The sequence below is a fragment of the Accipiter gentilis genome, chromosome 7, assembly GCF_929443795.1.
Source record: "Accipiter gentilis chromosome 7, bAccGen1.1, whole genome shotgun sequence".
NCBI lineage: Eukaryota > Metazoa > Chordata > Aves > Accipitriformes > Accipitridae > Astur > Astur gentilis.
Window position 1 is genome coordinate 5777622 of NC_064886.1, and position 24347 is coordinate 5801968.

Genomic DNA, 24347 nt, shown 5'->3' on the forward strand with positions numbered 1-24347 from the left:
ATAATAACAGCAGTTTTCATAGGACAGAATACGTCAAACTCGGTAACACTACGGTCACTGCCAAAATCGAAGCCCTAAAGCAGACGCCGTCAAGCGGGACAGGAAGCCAGTATTCCTGGGGAAGAGGAAAGTGAAAGGAAAGAAGGATCGGAGAAATGAAGTCAAAGAACAGGCACGTCTACCCGCAACGTAGGGTCTGAGCAAATCCCGGTAACGAGGCCCCCTCACAGGGGGACGGCGGAAGGGCCCGGGGGAGAGCAAACACCGGGGACCACGGAGGAACCCAGGCAGCAAGAGGAGGACCAGGAAGGACTCGCAGAGGAGCGGAGACCGGTGGGACACAACCACCCGGGCGCGGACGGCCCGGGGAACAGCGGGAGCCGCTGAAGCCCCTCTAGCCGAGGCCGAGGCCCGCCTGCGGCCTACTCAGCGCTGAGACCGCGGCCCGCACTCACATCTGACTGACGAGCTTCTGCCGAAAGTTGGTGCTACGCCAGTCGGTCTCAGGCCCGGTCACGTCCATCCCTGCCGCCACCGCGAAGGCCGACCACCGCCGCCGCCGCTGCTGCCCCGCCGCCGCCGCCGCGCTCCCCCGCCCTCCCTCGGCCGCACGCCACCGCGGAAGTGCCTCGCACCCACTTCCGGCGCGCTGAAGGCTTGAGGGAAATGAAGTCTCGGCGCCGGTCCGGCCAACTCTCGCGAGAGCTGGCCGCCTCGCCGCGGGGCTCGCTGGGAAATGTAGTCCCGCCCCTGCACGCTGCTTACGGTAGCGACCCGGGCACCGACAGCGAGGGGCTGCCCGCCGCCCGCAGCCCCAGGCCCCGCCGCGGGGGCGACGGGCCCGGCTGGACGACGGAGCCTACCCCCGCCCAGGGACACACACAAACACACAGAGAGCAGCGCCACCGGTAGCCGGGCCCCCTCGGGCTGGCGGGTTCCCGAGCGACGCTGGGGGCTCTCGCCCCCGCCGCCCGCCCCGGTTCCGGCCGCGGCCGCCCCTCCCTCGCCGGGCGGGCGCGTCACGCGCGGTCGCCGTGGTTTCCGGGTCGCACATGAAGGCGGAAGCCGCTGGCGGAGGCCGCCGCTCTCGGTAGGTGGCTGGGGCGGCGGCGGACCGGGGCGGGGGAGGGACAGAGGGAGCGCAAGGCCCCCCGGTGCTTGCGGGGAGGCGGCGACCCCCGAGCGGCCCCGGTGTCACCCGTTCCCCCGGGGGGGTGGGGGTGAGGGGGGGCCGAGAGCGGGAGGCTTTCCCGGCTCAGCCCCCCGGGACGAGGCGGTGTCCCGCTTCGCCCTGCTCGCCGCCGGGACGCCCAGACGCGAGGGGAACGGCCGGAGCAGGTCCGGGGGCAAGCGCTGCAGGCACCGGAGCGGGGTCTGCCAACCCCACGGCCGCCCTGGTCCCGCCGAGCCCCTTGTCACGGCCCTGCCGCCCGCCCACACGAAGCCACCGAGGCGGCCCCAAGCCAGGCCACGGCAGCAGCCGGGGCCCTGCTGCCTGCGTGAAGCCCCAGAGGATCCCCTTGGCGAGGCCGAGACCCACGTCCCCTCGCAAAGCTGCCCGGGCTGTGCCCGCAGGGGACGTGGGATGAGCAAGGGGGAGGACCTTGGGTCTCGGGACCTGCAAAGGTGTTTTCAACGGGGAAAGAGAAAGTAAAACCAGAAGTGCGCTTGAACTGGCTTTCACCTTGTCGTCACAGGGTTATTCTGGAGTCAGGCTGTCTCTTCTAATGATGGGCAAGTCTAGGTAGCCTTCCCCTGCGGAGAAAACGGCTCGTTCTGTGCTCCTGATGGGAAATGTATAAGTTACGGGGCAGGGGGGAACCCCACAGGTCCCTACAGGAACAAAATTAACGTGGCAAATGATATGAATGAATTCACGTTTGGTACAGAAATCGGAGCTGAAGCACGCAGGGAGAGGCCTTTGCTCTCTTCCAGGTCACTTAATTGTTGTATTTGGCACAGAATTAATTACTTTCTAATTTTTTTCCTCCTTGTATTTTAGACTATTAGAAATTCATGATGTGGTTTACGCAGTTCAGCAAAGCAGGTTCAAGTCTTGCCAACTAGCTGAGTCTCTCACGATTTGTAGAACATATATCATTGGCTAATTTATAAACTGGCAATTTTGGCATAGTTATTACTTGGAGAGCTTGATCCTGTAGAAGCTTTGTTGTTCTATGGAAAAGACTTTAGGATTTTTGAGGAGCTTTCTGAGAGTTCTTGGGATAACTAAAACAATTTTGTCAAAAGAACATATTTCTCACAGATTTACCGGATATATCTGGACATAGAACTAAACAATACCTCCTGATTCTGGAAAAAGCTGGAGCCTTAATGGTAGGACGTCTGTTTTTAGGGTAAGCAGGTACACCCTCTCTGAATATAATTGGTTAACATACCATCCCTCAAACACAAACAGCCACTGCATCTAAACTGGAACATGACTGCTGAAAGACTCAGGTGAAAAGCAAATCTTGTTTCAAAATTAGAAACGAGAGAAAAAGAAAAATAGTAAGAGATAATCAAACTTGTAAAAAGATGATGAAGCCATAAGAGAAAGCATTTTAGCACTGCATTGGATAATTTTTTCCTTATTACAATTTCTTGGTAGCATTTGGGCCACAGGCCACCTCCCAAAAATGCACCACAGAAAACTTTACAACTCTATGAATCTGGGTAAGTTGCAAGTTACTCATAGATAAGGGAAAATAGTCAAGTTAGAAAGCTCATACTCTTTAGGTTATGCTACTATTCATGGGGAAAAAATATTTTAAAATATTTATATAAACATAGATACCTTTCATGGGAGTTTAGCCACATACATATTAAATACAAGATGTTTTATTCTCAATATGTCTTAGAAATAACTTGTAATAGGCTTGAGGAAAAAAACAGCAAACCACAGGTGTTTGCTTCTGAAAGGAATGAATGCCAAAATTTGTGAGACAGCATAGTTTGCAAAAGCTGTTTCCCAAACCACGCCTTGTGGTTTCCTCCCACACTTCAAGTATACTACTAATGCTAGAAACTGAAAATGGCTCAGAAATTCAGCCCAGAGTGATGTGCTTGCATATTTCCATTAGTGACTTAAAGAAAGATTGTGCGTATAGACCTAGCAAAAGCATCTCATCGTTTGATGAGTGTTCAGAACTAATGTTGAGATATTATATACTACCAGATGTCTTTCTTTTTGCAAGGACCTCAGTCAAAAGGAGTTGTTTGGGTTATTTCCCATATTTGTACAAGGTTCCTAAAGTGAAGTGGTATTTCAGGAAGATTTTTTTTTTTTGCACAGTTGTGAATGCATAGAGGTGTAATTCTGAAAGAAGTACTGCCGAGCAAAGCTTGTTTTTCCTTCACCCCTCTTCCCCTTTTCTTCAAAAGGCATGAAACTGGCTTAAGTCTTGGCTACACATAATGGTATACTCAATTGTCTGCCATGTAGCAAACAGTCGTACAAGTGCCCATTACAAATTATGATACAGTTGGTGAATTATTCCAGTATCTGCACTCCAGTTAGAAGGAACAATAGTTTTGCTTTTCAATTTGCATTGTTTGTGGCATCACATCTGTTTTCTGAGCTATTTTGGCAGGGACCCAGCTGCCTCCCCATTCTGCACACTCCCTGACTAGTTGATCTATTTGTTTGTGTGTCCTCTGCCCTGTTAAAATTCTGGTACATAGCCAGGTTCTGCCTATTTGCATTTGCAACCCCTGAGAGTCAGCATAACTAGCATTTTACTCTAGTCTTGTATCTTGTCTTCTTGTCAGGCTTTCAGCTGAAGCTTGGCTTGGATCCTAATTCTTGTTACTCCCTAGGGAGAGATGAAGGTGTGGGAAGCCTTAGGGCACCGATTTTAAACTTCCTCCAATGCACTATGACTTTTAATTGCCTAATCTATTTGGATCACAGTCAGCACACCATACTGGTTGCTCTGTATTAGAAAAAAGCTATGAGGAAGATAGTTGCAGCTCTGTCCTCTTTCTTGCAGGCTGAGGGGCATCAGCAAGCTTTAAGAATGGACCAAGAGGAACCACACAAATTTCAATAGCAAAAGTCATGCACCTGGGTCACAGTAATTCCATATCTTGGAGCAGACTGGAGACAAGGCTGGCTAGAAGTCAGCTTTTTAAGAGAGCCTGGGGGTACTGATGAGCAGCAAGCTGAATATGATTCCTCCAATAGGGGCCAGCTTCATACTGGGCTGTGTTAGCAAGAGCATAGTCAGTAGGTCATGGGAAATTATAATTTCCCACTCTATTCAGCACTTAAAAGCCCAGAAAAGCTGAATACCATGCCCAGCTTTGAGCTCCATACCAAAAGAAAAACCTGTGAGTTCAGTGAAGGACCACCATACAGGGCAGGAGCACATACAAGGAGAGGCAAACACATGCAAGGCAAGACAACTGGGTTTGTTCAATACAGAAAAGAAAAGGCTAAGGGGAGAGCCAGTTGCCATTTTTTAAGCTAATGGGTACAGGAAGCTGTAGAGCCATACTCTTCTTTGTGGTACACAGTGCCAAGGCTGAGAGGCAAGTGTCACAAATTGCAGGAAAAGAAACTGAGACAGGATAAAAAAGAAAAACAAATCTGATGGTTAAGCACTCAGTTTTCCAATTCTTGACAAGGATAGAGATTCTGCACTTGACTAGGCAAGGCTCTCGGCATCCTGACCTGATTCTGAAGTTTTCCCTGCTTCAAGCAGGAGATTGGACTAGAAACTTCCCAAGTTTCTTTCCAGCCTAAATTATTCCACAATTCTCAGAAAGCATGGGACCCCCACCAAGCTCAAACCACCTGTCCATATGGCAGTAAGCTAAACAGATTTGGATACCCAACACCAGCAAGCTCTAGTTTATTTTGGGCACAGCTGATGCACAAGAAAATATCACTATCTGCATAAAACACCTCTTTGTAGAGATGTAACTGACAGCTACAAGCTCTTGAATACAAAAATGTCTGAGTTTCCATAGAAACTAACTTGGATAATCCTTCCTGTATCCAGCCATTTCTCTACAGTAGAGAACTAAGGCTGTCAGCACAACTGTACAAAAAAAACCCAACAAAACAAACCAACAAAACCCACCCCCACACCACACACTAGTAAGCATCACTGTATGACATGGATGCTAGTCATAGAAGGGGTGAATACTTGCCTAGGTATGTATCATACCATGCAATACCAATAACAGCCTTCAGCACTGTAAATTATAAATTATCTACACTATGTTTAAAGCACAGGATCAGTGTACAGCATATCTCACCAGAAAATAAAGGCTGAGTATATCTATAATGGCAGCAGGATGCATCCAGGACATACACCCTGACCCAGCTGCTGGGAAATGCTCCCAGATACAATATATATTCTTAGGGAAGCAGGACTCTTCTCAACCTCAGGAACCATATGGTTTAAGGCATGTGAATTCCCACTCCCCAGAACGTTCTTTCCTTGAGCAGCATACAAACAGCATGGTGTAACAATTACTCTGCGCTTAAAAATTCAGGTAGGACAGACATTGCATTCTCTTCTACCATATCTATTTTGCCATGCCTTTAACTTTTCCTTTCCCTGTTCTAGTTGAGCTACTCCATTCCTATACCCTGTGTTCTTAAAAGGATAAGGATTTTCAGTGAGCACAAGAGCAAGCCAGCATACCGGTCTCACACCATTTTGCCATTTGAATGATCAAGCTACAATCCATTCCCTCAATTCCTCCTATCCCCGTGCCAACCTTCTCACTCAAACCACGTACCTTTGCTGTGAAAGCAAGTATTCTGTCATTGATCAGAGAGGGGATTTTGGTTAAAAAAAACACCAAAAAAAACCAACCAAAAAACAACCACAACTATTTTCATGTACAGATAAGCAATTATTGCAGTTGAATAATCAGAAGCCTAACACTTCTGCATTTTTCATACAAGTAATCTGCAGAAGAATGTTGTGGTAATGGAATTTGAATACAAGACAATCACACAGAGCTATCAGCAAGCCACTGAGACACTGGTAGCTTCCACTATGTCCATAGCTTACTACAAGAGACCACTAGCGATACAGGGAACTTTGAAGGTAGTACAGGAAATAGAAGGAAATACTGTATTTCCTTCATACTCCCTCCATATCTACCATTGTAAGGCATGGCTGCTTTCTCCTGGTTCCTAAATGGAATCCAGGCATGGAATATAGAAAACTATTGAAAAAGAGCAGTCATGTCTTTCTAGATACCCCTGAGGGTTTTGCCATTTATGGGGGATTTTTTTGTTTGCTTTGGGTTTTTAACTCCTTGATTTGAAGTGACTGAACAGTGCATGTCTTCCTACATTAGCACTGCCTATAGAAGTGCACATACAATTACTGACCTCATAGGCCTCCTTCCTCTTTATGTAGTGAGCACTCAGTTGTAGTACCCTAAAATTAATCACTACGTTAACCCATGTCCTCTAAAAGACAAATGCAAACCAACATAACTGCAGTCTCAAATACCTTGTGCAGCCAGCTAAGAAAATCTCTAGTCTGATCTTCTCTGCACTTTCAAAGTGGTTGGAACAAGGACTTGCTTTCCCTTGTTTCTGGAGACAGCATCCCACAGAACATGAGACAATATTTTTTATCTTTACTACTATTAAAGAAGCATGATGAATAGGAGTTCCTGATCTCTTCCTACTTAGGGTCAGTCCTGCAACACTCAGCCACTGAACGTCACTGTTAACAGCTGACCAGCACTGAGAAACTTGCACAAGAGGAGAGAAAAAAAACCCAAATTTATCACTCAGATTTCTAGGAACTTGGCTCAGTCACAGAGTTAGTTTCTCAATAATAGAAGTAAGAGAACAGAGAGGCCTCAAGAACGTCCTACAAGCAAGAAGCTGATAGGAGAGAGGCTCAGGATAGAGGGAACTTAACTGCATGGTTCAAGGGACTGTGCATTTACATTAGCTAGCAAGGGCCTGCCTACAGCCCCTTCATTTACAGGGACAGATACGCCAGTCTGTGAAAATGGCGTCCCAAGCCCTAAAATCCAGCAGAGTTCTGAGTGGCCAGGAAGGAAAAACAGTAAATAGAAGATTTTCTACAGCATACAAGAGGCTGAACAAACCTGTTCTGTCTCTCCATTCAGAACTGTACTGGTTGTACTACATTTAGCTTTTTTTTTTTCTATAAAGGGCAATAAAGATTAAGCAAAATACAAGTTTGAGGAGATAGGGTTAAATTACTTTCAGCTCAAAATATACAGAGGTTATTCAGTAAATTTCCTTGTAATTTTTAAGACTGATGGACACTTTACAATACAGAACAATTCCTAGATAGATTAACAGTCATTCCCCCATCGAGCTGGTATCCACACATTAAACAGCACACTTCCACTGTTTTGGCTACCAGATTTTTAGACAGTAACAAAGGCACAAAGCGCACTGGTCACAGTTATACAACACCGTGTGAGAGGCAAGGTGCTGTGCTAACTCTAATATCCCTCCCCAGCAAATTTGTGGTTAGCATTTAGGACAATACTCAGAGAAATATGCAAAACTATCAGCTCACCAAGCACACTGCACTGAATCCAGAAAACTCAAATGGCAAAACCACCCCACTTTTCTTTCAAAGCAACCCACAACACAACCTCATTAACCCTGTTTCAACAGCCACTCTTTGTAACTTCCTACCCACCCAACCCCAGCTGCTCCTTGTACAGCTATTACAAAGCTGAGCACACTCAGTAATCAGCTAAATGAATCTTGCTGGCCGTTCCCCCACAAGCTGTTTAATGGTTCTCTACCCTTCTTTGTCTTAAAGGTCTTTTCTACCAGCTTCTAAGACTACCGAGATAGGAGTTAAGTGGCTTTCCTTGGCTTTTGGCTCAAAGAAGAGGACTTGACCACCTATGTCAGTCAGACATCATAGACTAATACCACACATGTCCACCTTTAATTTTTTTAAGTTGGGAACAGTTCATGAAAATCACTACAGTGAGAGTTTTCCTAGAGTGGTCTGTTACCACTGGTTAAAACTATGACAATAGACAGGCATACTTACTTACAAGCCTTGAAGCCCAGTTTAGGAGAGTAGGGAGGTACACATAACAGGATATAGGTTGTCTGAGTAGCCACAGTAAATTAAGAAACTTCATGTATCTGTGCACAAAAAGAGCTTATGAGTGCGGGCAAGTTTTAGGCCATGTACACTGTACCTGCTCAATAGTATTCTACCCTTTTTCCGCAGCAGCATTGGTATTCAACCTACACACCCAAAATTGGTTAGCAGCAAATAACTGTGGATGGCAAAAAAATTCACAGGTAGCTACAGAGTGTGGTGAATTTCCATACTATAGTGTCTCTGTGCTCCAAATGCACAAGGCAGCTCTTGTGTTGGTGTACGTGCATGAGTGACCACCCTACGGACAGGCCAGCTCACTACTGACAGCCAAGATACAATCTAGGGGCAGAAGTTGAGAACAAGAAGTAGGGACTGCCAAAATTCAGAAAATAAAGCATAGCAAAATACCTGTAGGCTCAGCTGTTGACTAGCCAAAAATCAGCTGCAGAGGATGGTTCAGCTTTGCTCCCAGCATCTATGTTTGACCACACTGGCCTTACCACAGGTCTGCTAGAAGGGTTGGTTTGTTCAGCTATTGCTAACAGTTGTGGGATAGTTCAAGTCCATATCTAGTAGAACTAGCAGTGAGATAAACTTGCTGCATATCTCTGAGACAGCCCCATTTGTCACTGAAAGCTCTGCAGATATTAATGCTCATACAGGCTTCAGAATCCCTGAATTATTTCAATGATTTTTATTTACTGTCTTTCATAATACCATTTGATCTTCCTGGTTCCAGTTACCATATTTGTAAGATCGCATCCTTTCTGCAGCTTTACTTGCTGAAAGCTTCACCCCCTTTCTGTTCCTTTTTAAGATTATTTGGATACAGAATGTTCTCTGAATAGTAACTCTACAGTTATATTAATTAAAGGTAGATTTAAATAAAGGCTTGGCATGATTATACAGGTTTCCCACTCTACCCTACATGTAACTCTCTCTCTCTGGAATCCACTTCTCCTACAATACATTTCTTTGCTAACACTTGTTACACGGGGTCAATGGCCTGTGTAGTTTTAATATATCTCACTTATTTCTCCCTAGCCTATTCCACCAATCCCTACACTACATGACACACTATAGGCTTGTATCAAAGGTCATGCTGTTTGCCCTATCCAACAAAAGTCTTTGAATTCAGAAAATAGTTCATTTGTTATGTTCACTTCTGCTTTTTGATGCAACGATTTTACTTTTATAGAGACTTCTTTGATATAGCTCTCTAAGTAGCTGAAAAGATGCAGCCTTTTTTTGAGCATTAACCACATTAACTCTGGAGTGTTAACCACATTAAACCACATTAACCCTGTTAATGTGGTTTATCTGAATCTGTTCCTCATTTGGACCATATCTCACCTGACCTTGTTTTGCTGCATTTATTCCCTTCTAGTGAAATGGGAAATTTCTGATCAACATCTAGTAACACTCACTCTTTCACTTGCCTTTACTATATTATCTCCCTTGCCTCAATCCATCACTTTTAGTATTACCCAGGAGCAAATAAAATGATACAGTAATGTTTTGTCTGCTTCAAAAGCAGTCATCTTATTTCTAGGAAAAGCATTTACCTGTCATGAAAAATAATCCACTACTCATCTCTTCAGCAGATGATGGATAGTTTCCCCTGTATAATTGACCTGAATGTGCTCCCTAGAAGGCTGTCTCATCAGAGCTCCTATTCTGAGCTGCTTGTCTTGGTTTTGCTGGCAAAGAGCAGACAACCATTAACAGGCTTTTTCAGGGTTTTTTCCATCCCATTTACCATGCAGTGCCACCTAGCTTCCTTTTGTTTTGGACAGCGTAGGGTAACTTCCCTCGGGCAGAACAATAAACATTTTCATATTTCTTGGTGTCATCCAGATAGCTCCTTCCTCACTGACCATACACAGAATACCTTGCAGTACTTTGAGAGATTTCCAGTGTTGCATTCGCTGTCTATAGCTGGCACAATTAAACAATGGTTCCATTTCTTCATTGTTTATTTGGATTTGCTGGGTTTGTTCTGCTTTTGCTTCTCTGACTGCTGATAACCCCTTGTGACTATCCCTTGTGCCACTAAGCTATTTCCCAGGCTGCTGGAGGAGACGCTATTACAACTGTGTCTTAAGCATCATATCAGCTAAGTTACTTCCTTTTGGTAATGTGAGGGGTTTTTTAATGCGCTCTGACAACTGGATAGAGTCTATGAGCTGTAACTGCTACAACTTCTGACATTCTTCAAAGACAATGGAAAGGGTAAATTACAGGATGGTAGAAGAGGACTCATGAGATTTTGAGAGCTTAACCATAGACATGAAACACAACCATTTCCAGCTTTTTACAGGTGTTTCCCCATGCGCCATAGAGGACCTTCCTACAGTGGCAGTGGCAGCCCTAGAAAAAAGTACAGGACAGCCCTCTACAGTGCCTACACTGGAGGAAATACCCTGTCTCTGCAGGGAATCAGAGTGAAGTGGAAAGCAGTTGTGCATGCTAGCTTGAAGTTGTCACAATAAAGAAACTCACTTTGAAGCCTACAGTTTCATATAGTATTTTATAGAATGACAGTTGGAAATGTGCTAAGGAAAATGAAAAAGCAAAGACAGGGAGAGAGGAGAACTTTCAGATTCTGTGGTAAAATATCAAGAGAAGGACAAAACGTGCAGTTTATATTGCAGCAAGGTTATCTGAGGATATTAGGCAATTTAGCAAAAATATGTCTGTACTTTGTTATAAATGATGTAGAAATGCAAAAGAAACAAGGGGTTCTGGTAATGGCTTGGGAAGTGAAACTCTTGCTAAGAAAAAAAAATATCCCTACATGCTACATACTTTGACTCTTGGACTGAAAACCCAAGAGTCAGAATACTTGTTTGAAAAACCATGTTCTGCCACTTTGGTGTGCTGATGTACACCTGTCTGTTTCCAGTATCATCATTCAGAATAATTTATTCAGGGTAGAACTGTGTCTCCATTGACTGAAGAATTGGTTTGATTTATTTTCTGTGACAGGCGGGGGTCAGAGGACCGTTAGTAAAGCAAAAGGCACAAACCTTTGCTGATTCTGTTGTCTCACAGATTTCATTCTGCTACAGCTGGTGGCTGAGCATTTCTGCCTGGGATGGCGGAGGATCAGGAGCTGACTCAGCCACACAAAGCTCAACTCGAGCCCTCTCTTCAGCAGCGCACCAGCAACACATACCGCAGTGCAGAGCACTCTCAGGCCTTGCTCAGTGGTTTGGTATCTCTCCGAGACAGCAGCATCCTCTTCGATGTAGTTCTGGTAGTGGAAGAGAAACCTATTGAGGCTCATCGCATACTTCTAGCTGCATCCTGTGACTATTTCAGGTACACTTCCATACAGCAGTAACAAGCATGTGTCTGAATATTACTCAAACCTGCAACATCCAAATCTTCTTTCTCAGCACACTGCTTCTGGATGTAAAATTAGACCTGTAAGATGGAGCTGAATGTGTTTCAAAATAATAAGTATGGCTTTATTCATCTTTCTGTTATTTCTCTACAGAAATAAAGCTCTTGTTCCTGCACACTGAGCTTACCTCCACTAAATTCACTGCCTGTGGTACTTGGAGGTATATAAAGAGGAGAGACTATCTAAACAGCTGTCTTCTGCATAAATGATCTCTGGGTGGCTTTTAACATATCCTTAGCATTGGAAGACTTTGCCCATTATGGTGATCATTTCATAATACACAAAAAGTCACTGGAAGTGGGTCACTCCTCTGTTACATGCCTATAGTGTGACTCACTGTCCATTAAATCAGGCACTCCTCTGGTCATTTTGACTAGCAGTTTCTTGAACTCACTTTATTTTCATAGAGCAAACAAACAAACAAACAAATAAATCCCAAGGCAATCCAGGCAAACTTCTAACTGGAAGAAAAACTGCTCTAGCTTAGAAAAAATTCCTACAGTCCCAAGTTCCTTTCTTTTTCCTCTTCCCCCATACCCAGAGTATCTGCCTCTGCCCATTGACTATCCATATGTACTGGGTCTGTATTTAAGTCCTTCAGCTGTGAATCGTACCTTTCACATGGCCCCTGCTGTTTTCCTGCAGAATGAATAGTATTACTTTTATAGGTCCTAAAGGCCTGTACTCTTGGTATCAGTGGCTTAGAGAAGAGGTAATGCCATAGAAGTGTCTGGCTAGGTTTTTATCTTTCTGAATATTTTTTTATGTTCCTGGGACAACGTAAGATAAGCAAACTGAAAATAGCTTCAATGCAAATCTGCCATAGCATGTGCCATTGTCTTTTTTACAGAGGAATGTTTGCAGGAGGACTGAGAGAGATGGAACAAGAAGAAGTTCATATTCATGGCATCTCCTACAATGCAATGTGTAAAATCTTGAACTTCATTTACACTTCTGAGCTGGAACTCAGTGTGAACAGTGTACAGGAAACCTTAGCTGCAGCCTGTCAGCTTCAGGTGAGGTACTGGGAGATGTGACAAAAAAGAAGCAAGAAAAAAAAGCAACAATGAATGAAAGAAACAGAAGACATGGATATCTGGTTAGATGGAGGGTTAGGGGGTGAATAAGAGCATGGGTCTGATGAGAAGCATTTCTCTGGGATGCTGTATACACTGGAACTAATTATGGAAGGGTAGGAACAAAGAATGAGTACTTGCACATCTTATTTGTGCCAGTGGTTTTATTACTTTTAAACATTTACCATTTCATCTAGAGAACTGTTTTATTTAGCACTCACTTCTACTGATCTGCTTATGAAAGCTTCCCTGAAATAGAATACCTCTGGCCTATGGTAAAGGACAGGGCTTGCTGCTCAGAAATTGTTGTGCTGCTCAAGGTCTTCCCCAGATTGAGTCCACCGGCACATAACCTCCCCTGACCCCGTCACTACAGGAAATTGTACCACTATGGTTTCTGCACTAAGTGCAGAGTTTATGTGCCTTTAAGACAAGTTTTTTCTCTTAATTTACCCTGCAGCTAACTGCTGCACAAGGCTTTGATACTAAATCTTAAATTTTCCACGTGCTTGCTTTGGTTGGTTTGTACACACATAGTTAGCACCACTTTGTTAGCAGAGGGGCTCTTGGACAGCAGTTACTTCTTTACTTGCCAGTAGTCCCTCCTGCCAGATATGACTTCAAATTGTATTCAGAAGAGAACACTACATATTAATTTTCCTTTCAAATGGCTTCCTGTGCTCTTGAGCGATGTAGATATATTTGTTACAGATACAGTCTTTGATGAAGTATGTCTATAGTGCTCTGAAATTACGGAGTGACTATAAACCTGGCTTTCACTATGTCCTCCATGCCTTCCGTTTTCATGACTGCCTCCCAGGCAGCCTGCAGTTTGGTGCCACGCTAACGAACCAGGAAGCCTGGCTGTCCAGTGTCCCATGTGTCTTGGAAGACACATTGCTGTTGCACGTGAAGCCAAACTCTTAGGCCTGCAGTATAGCATGGCTAGAAGGTCTATACTATAGTCATCTACATACCCATGTTGAGTTCTTTTTCTCTGGAGAAAGGTGAATTGGGCACAAGTGAACATGGTGAACAGACTGTAAGGACAGCAGTCATCTTGTGTACCACCTCCTTACAGTCATCCCAGGCTTCTGTCACCTGTCTCTTGAGTGTGAGGCAAGTGGTGTCTGAAATGAAAAATATCTCTCTCTTGCAGATTCCAGAAGTCATTAAGTTCTGTTGTGATTTTCTCATGTCCTGGGTAGACGAAGAGAACATCCTCGACGTATACAGACTAGCTGACCATTACGACTTGAGACATTTGAGTGATCAGCTGGATTCCTACATTTTGAAGAACTTTGCAGCTTTCTCAAGGACACAAGTGTACCGACAGCTACCCTTGCAGAAGGTCTACTCCCTTCTCAGCAGCAACCGTTTGGAGGTTAACTATGAGTTTGAAGTTTATGATGGGGCACTTTTTTACCATTATTCTCCAGAGCAACTGGAGACAGATCAGGTCTCCCTGATGGAGCCCCTTAAGCTACTTGAGACAGTTCGTTTTCCTCTGATGGAACCTCAGATCCTGCAAAGGCTTCATGACAAATTAAGTCCATGTCCTTTAAAAGATACAGTCGCAGATGCATTAATGTACCACAAGAATGAATGTCTTCAGCCAATGCTTCAGAGCTCCCAGACACAGCTGAGATCAGAGTTCCAGTGTGTAGTGGGATTTGGAGGGATGCATTCTACTCCATCCATTGTCCTCAGTGATCAAGCCAAGTATCTGAACCCCTTATTGGGAGAGTGGAGGCACTTTACAGCTGCACTAGCCCCCCGAATGTCCAACCAAGGGATTGCTGTTCTCAATAATTTTGTATATTTAATTGGCGGAGACAACAATGTAAGTGGTTTTCGAGCAGAGTCAAGGTGTTGGAGGTAAGATAAGGATAATCCTGCTATTATTTTTATTGCCACCCTATTGCCCATCTCTGAGTCAGTAAGCCAGTAGCGCAGTCTATACACTTGCTAGCTGAAAGATTAGGAACTGATCAGGGGCCTCATTGAAAGAAAAACACAAGAAGTAAACAAATGAGCCTCATAGTAACAGGAAGCTTCCAGCAGTGCTAATGGGACTAAGCCAAGCCTGATAGGGTAGAAACAGCTACTTATTCAAGAGTATTACATGTGCTACTTTCTGCCTTGGTGGAGGGGGGAAGTATTAAAGATGTGGGAAGCAGCAGTGAACCTAGAACCCTAGATTGTCTAGATGCTCTTGAGCTAGGATTTTCTAGAAGTCCTCTGAGTGTAGTTTTGGTCCCAATACAAAGGGATTTAGCTACCAAAAAGAGTTTTTAAATAAAATGCTATTACTGGCTGATTTTCAAGAATCTGTGTGCACAATAGCAGCATTCCAGGGTCCCCTCATATTCTTCTGTGCCAGGGAAAAGAGCAGGAGGAAGGATCAAGTTTAGACCTTTCATTGTCCATTCCACTGCAAAACTTTTATTTTTATATTGTGGTAATTTTTACTAGTTTTAGCTGAGTTTCCCTTATTTTATGGCATGCATAATTTTACTTCACAACCAGTTTTCTCTGTAAGTAAAATTTCCAGACCAGATAGATATTTTGATCTCAAAGTGAATCATGAGGTTCACTTTGAGCAGCAGATATTTGGGAAAAAGAATCAAAGAACCCACCACATATTTATGCCCTTCTTGGACTCTTGAAGATCCAGATTCAGTCTTTGTGCTATTTTTAGACTCTTTTACCTTGCAGAATGGCTTTGTGCAAGCAGAGATTTTGATGTATAGCCTGACAGCAGTGTATAAAATAATGGAAAACCTAGGCTTTTATAGCATGATTATGTCAGCTAAAATACCTCTTCTAAAAATAGAATAAAACAACTTTGCTAATAATAAAATGCTGACAAGGCCAAATTTCACTTCACTTACAGCTGAGCTCAATTTCAGCCAACAACAGTACAGTAACCCACATCTGTGGTACTGTCTGGTATTCCAGCAATGTTTCTGTGCCTGTATGAATAACTTTCTTTGATCCCATTCTTTTACAAGGTATGACCCGCGACACAACAAATGGTTCCAGATCCAGTCCCTACAGCAAGAGCATGCTGACCTCAGTGTTTGTGTTGTGGACAACTATATATATGCTGTCGCAGGCCGAGATTACCATGAAGACCTGAGGGAAGTGGAGAGGTATGACCCTAAAAGCAACACTTGGGAATATGTGACACCTCTGAAGAAGGAGGTAAGGAGTCCATTAGCCACACATACTACTACAGTTCCCCAATTCCTGATTTAATATTTTTAGATGCTTTTCTCATGTGTAGCTTTAAATTTGCTGATAGTCAGATGGAAAACAGTAGCCTCTGTATATGGGATAAATATCAAGAAAGGAGAGTAATAATACATGTAAATTACATTTTGAGGTTAAATGCTTATTTTTCCTGTTTTCTTGTCATTTTCCCCTGCACATAACCTCTGGGAACAGGAAGTTCCCATTCCTCCTACGCAGGTAAACTATGAGCCACAGTAGTACCAGCTTCTCACTTACAGTCCTGACAACTTGTTTTACTCCTGATCAGAAGAGATAATGCCCCAGGAAGAAGGTACATCAGTTTCTATAGACTGCTTAGTTCCTGCACACAGAACTGAGATTGGGTAACAAGTTCTAGTCACAATAGCTTATGTGATGCAGAATCACATCTTGGTGAGCTAACCTAAGACCATTACTCATTTGAAATACGTGAGTGAATAGCTGTCTTTTGTCATCAGTAGCATTTATCCTTCTAGAACAGCAATTGCCAAGCTAGCAGTCGTGACCTCAGGAACCAGGAAATGGTATAGTGACATGGGAATTGGGGTTATGAGTGGAAAAGTTTGTTCTAAGTTCTAACACTGCTAAAAAAGGCAATAATTTCCATTTTCAGGTTAAAAGTGTTACAAAGGAGGAAGATAAATACAAACAACTGCTTGATGAATCTTGGTTAGGGAAGAAAACTAAAATCCTGAGTAATCTTCCAAGAAACTATGCTAATTGCTACTGTACCTTTTAAAAGCTTTGGGTCAAGTGATCAGCACAAAATAATATTTCTGATTTCATAATGCCTCTCAATTGAGAATCTCAGGACACCTTAAAAATACAAATATTACTGCCATTTTACAAAAGGGATGCAGAGGAAGAAGAGCTTGCATGAGGTCACAAATAATAAATGTGTGTCAATGCTGAGAATATAAAAATCCTTAAGATCCAATTGAGTGCTACTAAGTAGGATATCTTGCATTTCAGATAACACTGCTTGTATAAGAAAAATCTCCAACAGAAAGGCTTCCAAGTAGACTAGGGAGAAAAGTAATAGTATGAATGATCCTCTAATCAAGGAACAATAAAGAATGAGAACCCATTGCAGTTCTGGAAGTTTTAGAAATTTTAGTGTATTTTGTTCAGAAATTCACACTTATAGCATAATCACCTAGAAAGGAATTGTCTGTAAGAAAATCTTTCCAGATGTTGATATCTGTGTAATACATGAAGAATGTCACTCCCTTAATGTCTATTCCATACTTTGAAACCGGTAGAAATACATAAACCCAGACCTCAACCTCTTGCTTTCCCATGTGGTGATACAGGTATACGCACATGCTGGAGCAGCACTGGATGGGAAGATGTATATTACTTGTGGGAGGAGAGGAGAAGACTATTTGAAGGAGCTACAATGTTATGACCCAAAGACTGACCGCTGGGACGTTTTAGCAGATGGTCCAGTGAGACGTGCTTGGCACGGGATGGCTGCACTGCTAGGAAAGCTCTATGTAATTGGAGGAAGCAACAATGATTCTGGCTACAGAAGGGATGTTCACCAGGTGAGAGCATGTCATACCTGTCTTTCTTGGAAGAGTCTGTTTCTTATGGATGCTTGCACCGTGATGTAATGTCTTTCTCCTACTAAGTATGCAAATAAAACTGTCTGCCCAGCAACAGCTACTGCACCAGCTCTCCCCCACTCAATTGCAGAATTTGCAATGATTTATTTACTGCTCTCTGTCTTGAACGCATAGTCTAACCCACAAAGCATTAAAGCTCTAGCACTTGGAATTCTTACCAATTTTAAAACAACTTTCATGGATAACATTCATTGGCATGCACATACCCAATAAGTAGCACATCAACTAAATTTACTTTACATTGTCTTCTCACATGCATTTTTTTCTAAGTTGAGGACTTTTAAATTACCAATGTGTAATTGCAGGACAGATTTGTAAAGGATGTGTTGGATGGCAATTATATAATGCAATTAAATATACAGTACCTGATGAAAAGTGATGGCTGGTGAGAATTCTCTGGAGTCTTATTCCAGCTTCTAGAAATGCTAGAGACATGAAGAGAAGACACAAAAAGTAACTGCTCTTATAAAGTGAATGAAGATGGCAGAATTAAATCTAGCTGAAAAGTATATCTGAATGATAAAAAGGTGCTTACAAATAAAAGCAGTTAGCCAAGTAAGTACCCAGTGAAGTCTAAAGCTTCTCAACATATGGTGCAGAGACAGCTCAGCAGATATGTCATATTTGTATGTTCCAGCACATTTTTTTCTAATGCAAACAGATGCATTAAGTCTGAGCTTATATTAGCATGTGTCCTCATCTCTTTCACTTTTGTATACATTTTTTTAATGACGTACAGCTGTTACTCCAGCAGCACGGTCAGAACTTGTGATTCAAAGCTATATGGCAACTATGCACAGTTTTCTGCTGAGTACTGTACTTTTACGACATAGTGATATGCTCTCTCCATTATCAACACCCTGTCAAAAGACTGATGATATTGCATGGCTTCCTAAATAGCTTGCCATATGGCCAGGCTCTGTCACTAAGATACAAGTTTGATTTTGGCTAATCTCTTTCTTTTTTTTACAGGTTGCCTGCTATAGGCCAAGCACTGATCAGTGGACAAATGTATGTCCACTTCCTGCAGGACATGGAGAGCCAGGCATTGCGGTCTTAGACAACAGGATCTATGTCTTGGGAGGCAGATCCCACAACAGAGGAATCCGCATGGACTATGTCCACATTTATGATGCAGAGAGAGACTGTTGGGAAGAAGGACCCCAGCTGGAGGATGATATTTCTGGGATGGCTGCCTGTGTCCTCACTTTGCCCAGGGCTATTTTAATGGAAACAGAGAAATGGTTCTCAGAATGGCATGCAGACCGCATGAAGTATCACCTTGATTTTCCATCGGAAGTTATGAGCGTATCAGACTGGGAGGAATTTGACAATTCAAGTGAAGATTAGAAAACTTTAATATTTATTTTTTGCCAGTGGATGAGAAAACTAAGGCTTGGAGAAAATACTTAAGAGATTTTATATGTCTTTCTTATATATATAAATAAGTATTTAAAGGTTTGAAATATAAGTGTTCTGCACAAAATGCCATTCACAGTCAATATCTGCCCATCTGCAAGTGTTCTGCACAAAATGCCACTTACAGTCAGTATCTGCCCACCTGCGAGAAAGCAGCATTTTTAAAGTAACTACAGAACTGCCATTTTCCCCCAGTTAAAGTATAGAGGTTCTTCTGCTTTGAAGGAGACTTTTCTCAGCCTTCAGCATGGACAGGAAAAAGCACAGAGAAGGCTCAGCTTGACTAGCTTCTTTCCTTCCAGCTTTTAGCTTGAAATAGCTTTTTCAAAAATTTTTTTTTTCCTTTTTTTTTGGTAATAGAACTTCCTAGCCAGCTTAACACAGGAAGGTAACACCTAGTGTCTCCCTCCTGTGCCAGGTGTCAGACAGCTTGATTGGTTCTTCAGCAAGACTGAACATACAGAAACAGGAGCAGTAGCGAGAAAGTCTGAACCTTCATCTCATCTGGGCATGCAGCCATCTTTGTAACTGGGTTAGAGCCTGTGAACTGACACCCACTCCTGAACTTCTATACTGCAAGTTCTGTCAACACAGTGGAAAGAAGATTTCTAGAAAAAACTCTCTGTACAGAGTATGGCAATCTCATCATTCAACTGTCAGACACATGTGTTCACAAGCATAAATTAATAAATCCTTGTCAGAACTTTTTTCTTTTTAACTGCTGTCTCAGTTTTATTAACTGTGATGTGGAGTCTGAAGTTAGTGAGCTTAATTAGATCCTACAGTACTACATTAGTATCAGTGAAGTTACACCAGCTTGGGAGATGGGCAAATTTTTTTCATTCTTTTATTATATGCTTTAGAAGAGGATAAGGAGAGCAGAGATTGGTTTGCCAGAGCAGAAGAAAAAAAGTAATAAGGAGATGACTAGAGGTATTGAAGATTACATTGGTCTAAGACCCTGCAGTAGCTGAACTAATGCCAGCAACATAATACAGAATTACTACAGCTCAGAAAGATAAGGCATAGTAAATCCATCCTTCATGAGGCCTTAAAATAATTGGCTTCTGACTACCATCTTGCTTAATATTAGTTTAGAAGATGATGTAAAGTCTGATCCGGTGTCATACCCAATAGCATGGGATCCTTCCTCTTGGAGGGCCGGGAAGTAATCAGTGCCACCAGAAGATCATTAAGAACTACCAAAAGCTTTTACATCTTGTAGCAATAATGGGGTTGCAGGAGAAGGGCAAAACCAAGGTGACAATCAGAATGATATGATACTAGTCAAGTATCGTCACTTTATGACAAATACTGTACATTGATGTGCTACTTTAGAGAAATGGAAGAAGTTCCTGGATATTACCATTCTTAGGGATATTTTGTTTATGGAAACAAAGATGATTTTAAAATGGACCTAGATGACTCTACATTAGGAGACTGGGCTTCTGGAAAAGATTGAAGAATATTTGCACAACTCTTTTAATAAGCTCAACAGCTTTTTCTTGGTAAGAGGGGCATTTGTTGGATATTTTCTCCAGCACTGTCAGTTTTCACCTCAATCTCTGAACCTTTGCCAATTGGCAGATAAAACAAAAGACCTGGTAACTGCAAGTAACCCTGATTATGAGCTTCTTCAGAAAATACTTTTTTGATAATGAACTCTGAACTGCACAAGGAGTCTGGAAATACAGATTCTATTACACTGCAATATTGGAGACTGATGAGTATTCCTATTTTGCCTACAGAGTTACTTTAAATGTGTAGGAATTACATGTAGCCCTCAGATGTAAGGACACATCTCTCTGACATGGACATCAGTAGAACCACTCCTTCCAGACTGCAAGTGTTGCAGTGGCAATTTGTTTGGTCTGCAAACAAGTGGTTCTCCTAGTGGTCCAGGTCATATTCTAGACTCAGCTGTTCTAACTAAACCCAGACATCTAACTCAAGTCTAATGCTTGCAGTGCCTTTTCCATTTTAACTAGCATTTCTCAAGAGACCAGAGATACCCTATGTTATACAGCTGAAAATGTTATTTAGCCTCTTTCACGATAAAAAAAAAAGCTAATCAATCTTTGGCTGGCTTCTTTTCCTTTTCCTATGTAAACCACTAGAGGGTATAACTTACTATTACAAATAACTAAGCTGATAGGCTAATTCTTAGATGACATAGGAGACTAAGACATCTATGAGTAATTATTAAGATAAAGAAACATCTTGAGAAAACACATGGGTTGGTTTTTTTTTCCAGCTTCTACTGTATCACTCCTGTGTTTGAATACGGATTTTCAGATAGTCAGGTGGTCCGTTTTTCCATTTATCAGTATATGGAATTCTGTGATTACATTATTTATTAAATCTTGCTGTTGGATGCTGTGCAAAGCAAATCAATATAAGGCTTAGAATGCAGTTGCAAGGAAATTACTTTTCCTTAAAGCAGATCATCTATCTTACAGAGAAGTCTGAATTATTCTTCCTATGTTTTTTTAGTTACTGGTATAATACCCCTAAGTTACATGAACTAAACCTAAGGGCAGGCAGGTATTCTGTATTTTGATTATTTTGATATTACAAAAATGCTGTTGCTTTCATCCCCCAAATTTCTTTTCATCTGCGCGTAATGTGACTGTTAAAAGTTATGGTATGCGCTATCTTATTTGCATGTATTTTGTTTAGGGAAAAAAACATGGAGCTTAGCTTAGCTCTGCTCAAACCATCCTAATCATTTAGCAATAGCTCATTTTAGTCCAGCATGTACCTTTTCAAACTAACACATAGGCTAAACAATAATAAAATTGCTTTGCTTTAAAATTGGCAATTTTTATCTAACTCGGCATATATAAAGCACTTTGTTCTTCTTGTTTACTACAGTTACCTATATAAAGAAATTGCAGGAGAGATCACAGATTGATACACAGAGCTATAATTATTATTCATTGTTTTTCCTATCAGGAATAATGCTTCAGGAACTTAGCCTTCAAGAGCCCACTTAAACTTTATGTTATCTCAAGAAAAAGATGTGCTCATAGGCATTTTAGGCTGATTCCATATTTTTTTATTTATAAATCCTCTGATCTCCTAAATATGTCAGTCTTGTATCTTACAGTAAAAAGCATTCATTTTTTACAGCAAGTCCTCACAGACAGTATAGCACAAGACATTGTGGACAGATGGTCAATGAACTAAGCAAGCTTTAAGTTATTTCTGGTCTGTAAGAGAATAGCCAAACAACTCTTCCAGAACTGAGTGATCAAAATACCAACACTTAAACTGCTGATACATTAGGAAGTCCACAAGAATAACAACTAGGTTTCTTAATGATCTATTTTCCTATTTCCTGCCAGAACAGAGGTAAAGCTGTATAGGCATATTTGCTAGAGTTGTAATTAGTGGACTTGTATCCTGAAGTATTTCAGCCTTCCACATTTGGAGAAGTGATTGTGACTGCTTCAGTTTTTGTTTCATAACTGCTTTCACTACTGTTATTTCTTCTCCAGCTGTCTACCTCCAAATCCAACATATTCTTTCCCATTTCCTCATGGTTTAAATTAGGGTCATTAATTTTGCATTGGAAGCATACCCAGTACTTGATTTGAAACAATAAGGATTCTCATTATATACCCTTGACAGAAATTTACTTCTCCTTACTTAGAGACCAGCCACATGTACAATCTATTTGGCATTCAGCCCAACTGATGCAGTCAGAAGCTTCTGGCGAAAGGAAGAAGGAGCAGCTGGGCACAGGGCAAGAGGGACGGGACCTTCTCAAGGGAATATTCTGCCAACTGAGTTTTTATTTCATCAGCAGCTGATGCACTTTAAGAGCTCCCCACCTCCACAGTTGAGCTACAACTGTTTGGCCATGGTCTGAGGGTGGAAGCTGCCAACAGGTAAGACAAAGAGCATAAATGTATTTATATGTAATAAAAAGGTAAAGGTGGTACCATACATTTATCCATTCTTCTTAAAGCAAATGCAGTTGTAGGGATGTAATATACCTGAGATGATGGTCTGTAGTCTAGAAGTTAAAGCACAGTCCTATCAGATAACATTAATCATCTTGAACAAGTCACCTTTTTCTCATACGTAAGCAGAACGTGGGATCTTTTACCTAGAAGATCCAGCCTAGTTCAACCACAGTTAGTGAAACTGAGGGGGGGAAGTACTTGAAAGATGCACACAGCCTGCATGAATACAAGTTCAGAACAGCTAATTGTGGCAGTTCCTTCCAAACTGAAAACCTCTCCGTGCCTTAGAATCCTGTCTGGATGGGAAGGTGGGTGTGCTGGTTCTCTAGCGTTAGTCCAGCCCCGTGCAGTATTGCACAAAAACTGGTTTATAATTAAATACTATTTATTCCTGACATGTTACAGCTCTTTGGAGATTTTAGTATTATCTATATGAAATGGAGGCAAAATAACTATGTATTTGACCTACTACATTTGATTTTTATGATAACAAAAATTATAATTCAATAAAATGCAGCAATAGGAATTTTTATTTCCTTTTTATATACTATGTGTTACGAATCTGCTGCTAACTTATGGCTTTTGTAATTATTTTTAAACATTATTTAGCATGTTATTGCAAGTCCAAGTACTATCTTTTAATCTATATTTTGGCCATGGCCAAATAGAAAATGATCCAAAACTGCTCAAATGACAGAAGAAAACATAATAACCTTCATAATCTAATGTAGCCTATCTACGTGTTTAAAACTGACTCTCATTGGCAGATACAAGCACTTAAACCAGTAGGAACAGCTCAAAGGTATAGCTACTAAGTAAGCTTCCCTAGCAACGGATGAAATATTTTTGCATAGATGTGAATTTTCAGATGGTATTATTCATCTCTAGGTCTACTGTTTTGCTAGTATTGCTGTACAGGACTAAACAGCTGTTGTTTTCCACCCAGGAGGTGGCTGTATTTCAGCGGCTGGTAAAATGATACCTGTACATGTATTCAGGGTCTACTTTAAGATCATTTCGTGTTAATGATGTTATGAGACTTTCCTGGATGATTTTGTCTAAAGCATAAGAATGACACTGGATAAGTCTTCCATTTTCGTTGATTTGAACTGTGCTAAATGTCGACAGAGACACAGCCTTGTATGTTCCAATCCAAACACCTCAGTTGGCACTAGTTGCCAATGTAGGAAGAAGAACAAAGACAAGAAAAATGACCATGATGTGACTGAGCTTTAGAAGGCAGAGCATGAAAGAAAGATAGCAAAGCTGGAAAAAGACTACACAACAGTCCTATTAGGCACTTCAAGTCAGTCATCTTAAATGTATTTCTCCATTTTAAATGTTTTTTGCTTTCAAGTGCTGCTTCATTTCACATTGCCAGCCCCAAACAAAATGAAAAAACAAAAGCACAAATTAAACAGTCATGAGACTGAGCTAAAATCATGCTATTTGCAAAGGTTGCTAGCACGTCTGGGGAA

At 41.9% G+C, this 24347-nt stretch overlaps 2 protein-coding genes across 7 annotated transcripts in view; one reads left to right on the forward strand and one right to left on the reverse strand.

The window, feature by feature from the left end:
- MED15 (mediator complex subunit 15) overlaps positions 1-598 on the reverse strand; it is a 30278-nt gene extending 29680 nt beyond the window's left edge. For all 4 annotated transcript variants that reach the window (XM_049804919.1, XM_049804918.1, XM_049804917.1 and 1 more), the window contains exon 1: positions 456-598. In XM_049804919.1, coding sequence (XP_049660876.1) covers positions 456-523 — 68 coding nt within the window. In that variant the 5' untranslated portion in view covers positions 524-598. The remainder of the gene's footprint in view (positions 1-455) is intronic.
- A 154-nt stretch (positions 599-752) lies between these two features.
- KLHL22 (kelch like family member 22) lies at positions 753-19617 on the forward strand. 3 transcript variants are annotated; one of them, XM_049805580.1, is made up of 7 exons: positions 753-1090; positions 11145-11414; positions 12350-12515; positions 13735-14453; positions 15590-15782; positions 17165-17398; positions 18452-19617. In XM_049805580.1, exons 2-7 carry the CDS (start codon positions 11188-11190, stop codon positions 18827-18829), a joined length of 1917 nt encoding a protein of 638 aa, XP_049661537.1. In that variant the 5' UTR covers positions 753-1090; positions 11145-11187; the 3' UTR covers positions 18830-19617. The 3 variants fall into 3 exon arrangements, with proteins under 3 accessions (XP_049661537.1, XP_049661538.1, XP_049661539.1); XM_049805581.1 differs by having other exon boundaries at positions 11162-11414; XM_049805582.1 differs by lacking the exon at positions 753-1090 and adding an exon at positions 11593-11659 and having other exon boundaries at positions 11334-11414.
- Positions 19618-24347: the final 4730 nt, after the last annotated feature.

Coding starts and splice junctions, on each gene's coding strand:
- KLHL22 (XM_049805580.1), top strand. CDS start 11,188: ATGGCGGAGGATCAGGAGCTGACTCAGCCACACAAAGCTCAACTCGAG. Junction 11,415..12,349: donor GCATCCTGTGACTATTTCAG/GTACACTTCCAT, acceptor TCTTTTTTACAG/AGGAATGTTTGCAGGAGGAC. Junction 12,516..13,734: donor CTGCAGCCTGTCAGCTTCAG/GTGAGGTACTGG, acceptor TCTCTCTTGCAG/ATTCCAGAAGTCATTAAGTT.